Source organism: Pelodiscus sinensis, chromosome 30 (assembly GCF_049634645.1).
Source record: "Pelodiscus sinensis isolate JC-2024 chromosome 30, ASM4963464v1, whole genome shotgun sequence".
NCBI classification, from domain to species: domain Eukaryota; kingdom Metazoa; phylum Chordata; order Testudines; family Trionychidae; genus Pelodiscus; species Pelodiscus sinensis.
This window is the reverse complement of record NC_134740.1, coordinates 10,782,558-10,789,589: the sequence shown is the minus strand read 5'-3', so window position 1 is coordinate 10,789,589 and position 7,032 is coordinate 10,782,558. Positions and strand designations below refer to the sequence as shown.

At 47.5% G+C, this 7,032-nt stretch overlaps 1 protein-coding gene across 1 annotated transcript; it reads right to left on the bottom strand.

Annotated features, from left to right (window-relative positions):
* Positions 1 to 590: 590 nt before the first annotated feature.
* On the bottom strand, positions 591 to 1,645 carry LOC102448192 (olfactory receptor 6B1-like). The gene has a single exon (XM_006129559.2). The coding sequence runs from the start codon at positions 1,551 to 1,553 to the stop codon at positions 591 to 593; it is 963 nt and encodes a 320-aa protein (XP_006129621.2). The 5' UTR covers positions 1,554 to 1,645.
* Positions 1,646 to 7,032: the final 5,387 nt, after the last annotated feature.

Sequence of the window (7,032 nt, the reverse complement as noted above, 5' to 3'; positions counted from 1 at the left end):
TGAACAGAATCAGATTCGGATGGAAGGGTTGCGAATCCAAAAAGCCAGGTCTGATCAACCAAGTGGCTCCCTTCCATGCGCTGAATCTCGCTGCCTCACATAAGCTCTGAAAGGGGAACACCAGTCGTAAGTTGCAACGAAAAATCCGAAAGGAAGAATAAAGAAAAGAATATCTCCTGAATCTAAACAGCTGATGAAAGTGTTTGCTCCCCCCAACCACTGTGAAGCTCTGTTTATGGTATGTCAACTCTAGCTACTTTGTGTACAGTGGCTAAGAGAAGCCAGATCTAAGGAAGAACCGAGAGAGTGAGAGAGAAGACACTGCACCCGTAGATCGAAAAAAAATTGCGTCACTTATTACAAGTCAATTTTGAAATAGTCTATAAAAAAAAGAGGATTCTACCCCTTTAAAAACCGTGGGCAGGCTTTTTGGTCACGTCGGGCTCTCGTCAGCTGCCACCATCTTGAGGGCACCATTTTGCCACGCCAGACAGCTCCCCGGCTTCATGGGAGTTGGAGGACTTTGTGAGCCGTACTTTCAGGGGTGAAGAGCCGCTTGCTTTGCGAGTCATGGGTTGGCTACCCCAGGTCTAGGAGACTCTGTGTGTCGTGAAAATAATCGATTTTCTGTGAGCTTTGCACAATGCATCCTTGACCTCTCTATTTCTCAGGCTGTAGATCAGGGGGTTCACCAGTGGTGTCAAGACCGTGTAGCAAAGGGAGAGCACTTTGTTCAGGGCTTGTAGTGTGTCATGGTTCGGGAGCATGTATACAATGATTAGGGTCCCGTAGAAAATGGTCACCATGATGAGGTGGGAGGAGCAGGTGGAAAAGGCCTTTTGCCTCCCGGTGGTGGATGGGATCCTTAGGATGGTGGCAATGATGCATGCGTAGGATGTCAGAGTCAGTAGGAATGGAGGCAAAGTGAATAAAAAGGCCAGGATGAAATCCAACAATATGATCAGGCGGGTGTCCCCGCAGGAGAGTTGGATCAAGGGGGTGACATCGCAGTAGAAATGGTCAATTTCTTTGGGGCCGCAGAATATTAACTGTGACATGAAGAAGACCAAGAGAGCAATAGCCAAAAAACCATTTAACCAGGACCCCACAGCCAACTGGAGGCAGAACCTGGGGTTCATAAGCGTTGAATAGAGCAGGGGTGTGCATATGGCCAAATACCGATCGTAAGACATGGCCGCCAGGAGGTAGCATTCTACACATGCCAGAGAACCAGAGAAATACAGTTGTGTGAGGCAGCCACAGACTGAGACGCTTCTGTCCCCCGTCAGGATCCTGGCCAGCATCCAGGGCAGGATGGAGGAGCTGTAGCAGGTCTCCAAGCAGGACAAGTTCCCCAGGAAGAAGTACATGGGGGTCTGGAGGTGCTGATCGGCCACCACTAGCACCACGAGGAGCGTGTTTCCCACCAGGGTTGAGATGTAGATCACTAGGAGCAGCAGGAAGAGAAGAATTTGCAGGTCAGCGAGATCCCCAAATCCCAGCAGGATGAATTCCGTGACGGACGTTTGATTTCTCCAGTCTGTGTCGGCCATGGGCTGAGTGTAGGCACAGTAGTGCTGCAACCTAATCAGAGGAGCATGGAGGTAAATTTAAAAGGTCCAGTGAATTAATTTCAAAGTCAAATTAACTTAGTCTGCAGAAGAGTGGGGGGGAGGGAGGGAGGGAGATTTGAGAGCAGCCTTCAACTCCCTGAAGGGGGGTTGCAAAGAGGATGGAGAGAGGTTGTTCTCAGTGGGGGCAGGTGCCAGAATGAGGAGGAATGGGCACAAGTTACAGTGGGACAGGGCTAGGTTGGACATTAGGAAAAACTATTTCACTAGGAAGGTGGGGGAGTACTTGGATGGGTTCCCTAGCGAGGGGGTGGAATCTCCACCCCTAGAGGTTTTTAAGTCTGGCTGGACAAATCCTTGTTTGAGGTGATTGAGTTGGGGTTGGTCCTGCTTTGGGCCAGGGACTGGACTCAATGACCTTCCAAGGTCTTTTTCAATGCTTTGATTCTAGAGTTCTATGAAAATCTCTTTCCTCTCCTGGATAGATCAAGGGAATTTAAGGCTAAGTGTAGACTTCAGAGGAAAGTGCAAGAAATCTTGGTTTGGGGACAGAATAATGGTCACCAGCTACCATACTGGAGTAATGACTACCACTACCACCCATTCCTCTGGTAGCCAGCTATTGACACGACAAGTCAATCCACTTCTTTATCCCATCTAGTGACAAAATGGAACTGAATAATGATGCTTCAATGCTGCTCTTCACTTCTGGACATGGCGGAAAGCTGGCCAGGTCTCTGGAGTCCAAGCGTATGGGGGTAGTTGTGCTCATCTGGTTCAGCAAACCAAGGGGTCGACTGGCACCTCAGGGTACGTCTAGACTACCGCGTTTTGTCAACGGAAGTTTTGTCGACAGATACTGTCGACAAAACTTCCGTCGACAATTTGCGTCCAGACACATGGAGTTCTGTCGACAAAGCAAGCCGCTTTGTCGACAGAACTCCATAGTCTGGACGCAACGTTACAGGCAATAACACCTTCTGTCGACAGAGTTCTGTCGACAGAAGGTGTTTTGCCTCGTAAAATGAGGTACACCAGCGTCGACAAAACCACGGAGTTCTGTCGACGTTATGTCGACAGAACTCCGCGGTAGTGTAGACGCTGGTATTGTTTTGTCGACAAAAGTCCACTTTTGTCGACAAAACTAGGTAGTCTAGACACACCCTCAATGACTAACAAAATTACTGTGCCTGTAAGGTATCGTGGGCTAGGATAAGCACACTGCAAAGCTGTCTGAGTTACTTCACTACGCAGAGGACCAATGCTAACAAATCACATCGAGTATACACATCCCGTAAAATCTTGGCAGAAGACTTTTCAGTGCGGTTTAGTGTCCACAGGCACTGACACTGTTAGAATGATAGGAATGTGTTCTAACCATTTCATAGAATCACTGAATCCCAGGGCTGGCAGAGACCTCAGGAGTCATCAAGTCCAACCCCCTGCCCAAAGCAGGACCAACCCCAACTCAATCATCCCAGCCAGGGCTTTGTCAAACCAGGAGTGAAACACCTCTAGGGATGGAGATTCCACCCCCTCCCTAGGGAACCCAGCCCAGTGCTTCCCCACCCTCCTAGGGAAATCGTTTTTCCTAATATCCAACCTAGACCTCCCCCACTGTAACTTGAGACCATTGCTCCTTGTTCTGCCATCTGACACCACTGAGAACAGCCTCTCTCCATCCTCTTTGGAACCTCCCTTCAGGGAGTTGAAGGCTGCTCTCAAATCCCCCCTCACTCTTCTCTTCTGCAGACTAAACAAGCCCAAGTCCTTAACCCTGTCTTTGTACGTCATGTGCTCCAGCGCCCCATATCACATGCATCTGACGAAGTGGGTCTTTGCCCATGAAAGCTTATGCTCCAACACTTGAGTTAGTCTATGAGTTGCCACAGGACTCCTCGCCGCTTTTGCAGATTCAGACTAACACGGCTACCCCTCTGATACTCATCATTTTTGTTGCCCTCAGCTGGACTTTCTCCATCTACCCTGATAGATTCAGCATTTCAGTGCTTGGTAGGGGAAGAGATGATTTTCACCCATCGAAAGAGAGTCATTAATGCCACCAATTATGGAGCAGCTCGCGTAACGGGGAGCAGGACATGCTGAGGAAATGGCCATTGTGTTTGTGTTTCAGATGAGAACTCGTGTTAACTGTGCCACGCCATTCCACCGCAACTCGTTTTGTGGGTCGGTTGTAGGGAGGTTGGAAATCTGCCTAGTTTTACCCCTTAACTGTGGAGCAGCTCCCCACTGCCTCATGCGTGTGGGTTAATGGGTCAAGAACGAGAAGGACGGGTGAAGGAAGATGCTGCCCCTGTGCTAGACGCAATCTGCCATGTACTACCTGTCACCTAGGGTAGTGTCGTTTTCTCCCCACCCAATGGGGACTTGCTCTTGAGTTCCATGAAAACTAGCGGTTCCCACCGAAGACCCTCAATGTTCTCTACCTACTAAAGACTTTCTTGAGGGCAGGTGCAGGGGAGAATAATGGAGCTAGAAAAAACTACCCTGTAAAAGGGGATTGGAGTGGTGAGGAGCGTTGCCTTGGAGGGGAGAAGGATTGGAGGGAACATAATAAAAGTCAATAGTAAAATGATCTGGAGAAGGTAGAATGGGGAACGGCTGTTTTCTCTGCCCCATTCTACAAGAGACAGGGGAACATGTGATGAAATTCAAAGGTGTGACACTTAAATCTATACAATGAAACGCTTTGTTCATACAATGAGCAATGAAATGGATGAGCCAGCAATGCCCCTCTGCCATGTACATTGCCCAAGTTGGACGGCCGCTACGTGAAAGAAAAAATGGACACAAATCCGACCTCAAGAACGGTGGGAGAACACGTCAGTCTCCCTGGCCACTGAGTGACAGACATGGAAGTTGCCATCCTTCAGCCAAAACCTTGACAAAACAGACAGCAGCGGGAAACTGCCTCGCTGGGATTCACGAGCAAACTTGCACCACCCGGCATGGTCTGAATGAAGACTGGGAGCGGCTGGCTCCGTGCAAAAGGGATTTGTACCCTTTTGGTTTTCTCACCTGCTCACGTGATGGGATCCACCTTGACTGAACTGAGCTCATTAGCATGGTCCTCCAAACAGTAGTGTAACTTGCCCATCTTTGAACCTAAGAACAGCCAGACTGAGTCAGACCAAAGTATCATCTAACCCAGTGTCCTGTCTTCTGACAGTGGCCAACGCCAGGTGCGCCAGAGGAAGTGAACAGAACTGGTAACCATCAAGTGATCCCTCCCTTGTCACCCATTCCCAGCCTCTGACAAACAGAGGCTTGGGAGACCATGCCTGCCCATTCTGGCTAATGAATATGGATGGACCTCCATGAATTTATCTAGTTCTTTTTTACCCCTGTTAAAGTCCTGGTCTTCACAACATCCTCTGGCAAGGAGTTCCACAAGGTGACTGTGTGCTGAATGAAAAAAAAACCTTCCTTTTGTTTGTTTTAAACCTGCTATCAATTAATTTCATGCAATGATCCCTAGTTCTTATGTTAAGGGAACAAAGTAAATAGCTTTTCCTCATTCGTTTTCTCTGCACCTGTCATGATTTTACAGACCTCTATCCTATCCCCCCTCGGTCTCCTCTTTTCTAAGCTGAAAAGTCCCAGACTTTTTAATCTATCGTCATATGGGACCAGTCCAAACCCCTAATTATTTTTGTTGCCCTTTTCCAAACCTTTTCCAATGCCAAGATTTTCTTTGGAGATGAAGCGACCACATCCGTACACAGTATTCAAGATGCGGGCGTACCATGGATTTATACAGAGACAATAAGATATTTTCTGTCTTATTCTCTATCCCTTATTTAATCATTCCTAAAATTCTGTTTGGGTTTTGACTGCTGCTGCGCATGTAGCAGATGTTTTCTGAGAATTAGCCAGTGACGGCAAGATTTCTCTCTGGAGTTGTTAGCAGTTCGTGTGAGTATCTGCCAAACTGAAGCTGCCATATCATACATCTGTCCCTGTGGTTTCCAGCCTAAAACAGCATATGCCCAAATAAAATTGTACTTCCTTAAGGCGCCTCCAGACCCCATGCTGCTTTTAATTAAACTGTGGTGTTGGCAAAGCTGGTGCCCTGCCCCTCTCTGTTAGACACTCCCAGATTCCCAGCTAGAATGAGTCATGCTCACTTGTGGGTCAGCATCGGTAAATCGGAGAAGGATGGGTGTCATGGTTGGACTCTATGGAACGCTAGTCCCTGGCTTCCAGCGTCAATCTCACTTGGCGTTTCTGTTCCGTATGGTCACTGAACGATAGACGGTTTTGGGGAATATGGATCACCTGGCAGGGGAGTGACATTAATGAGTGAGAAGAGCGGCTCTTTCACAGACCTGGTTAAGCCTCTCCTGAAAAAGGTGACCGGGCATTTCCAGAGCGAGTAAGGAAAGATTTTACGAATGGAAACTCCCAGTGGGTGTGGATAGAAAAACTCTCAACAAACGGACTCACGACTCTTCTTGTTCTGCTTACTTCCCCGGGAAGATGAATTGTGGGACTGGACTGAGTTTGCAGCTCAGAGCAGATGGCTGGAGGGGGATAGAAACCCCAAACCAAAGGTACTAGGAGTCTCTATTCCGACTGAACACTTATGGAGTCATACTGTCACAGAATACTGGAAGGGATCCCAAAAAGTCATCAAGTCCAGTCCCCTGCCCTCACAGCAGGATTAAGCACCCTCTAGATTAAAAGGCATGTAAGGAGGTTGAATTTTAAAAATGAAATTAGGGGGATGAGAGGGCATTTGAAGATTACAAGGTCTTCATTAAAATAAATAGGGAGATTGTGGAATCTCCATCACTGGAGCAGATTAGACAGACACCTGTCACAGAACATTAGAACTGGAAGGGACCTTGAGAGGTCAAGTCCAGTCCCCTGTCCTCATGGCAGGACCAAGCACCATCTAGACCATCCCTGACAGATGTCTGTCCAACCTGCTCTTAATTATCACCAGAGATGGAGATTCCACAACCTCCCTACTTATTTTAATTAAGATCTTGTCATCTTTAAATTCCCTGTCATTTCCCTAATTTCATTTTTATGCTTCGCTCTCGTTACATGCCTTTTCAACATTCCTTTCTATCATTTTAACTTAGATTTGATTCACCAAAAAAAGCAAACATGGTTCTGTGATGCTGTCATGGTCATGAGGGATGACCAGCAGCCTGGGGAATAAGGGGTTAACTAAGTCCCCTGTACCTAGCCGGGTAGCGGTCAGCCAATAGAAATGCAGGTAGGGATTTCAAACTGGGACAAAGGAATTTTGGGGTTTTCCATCCTTTGTCTCTGGCCAGTTGGCTCTCTAGATACTGAGGGAGACCGAAGACATGTCTCTTTCCAAGAAAAAGACTCTTCATAATGTGGAAGTAGGGTAAAATCTAGATAAATCCATCATGTTTTATTGTTTTCGGGTTTGAGAATTTGGATCTGATGTCTGTGCTGTTAG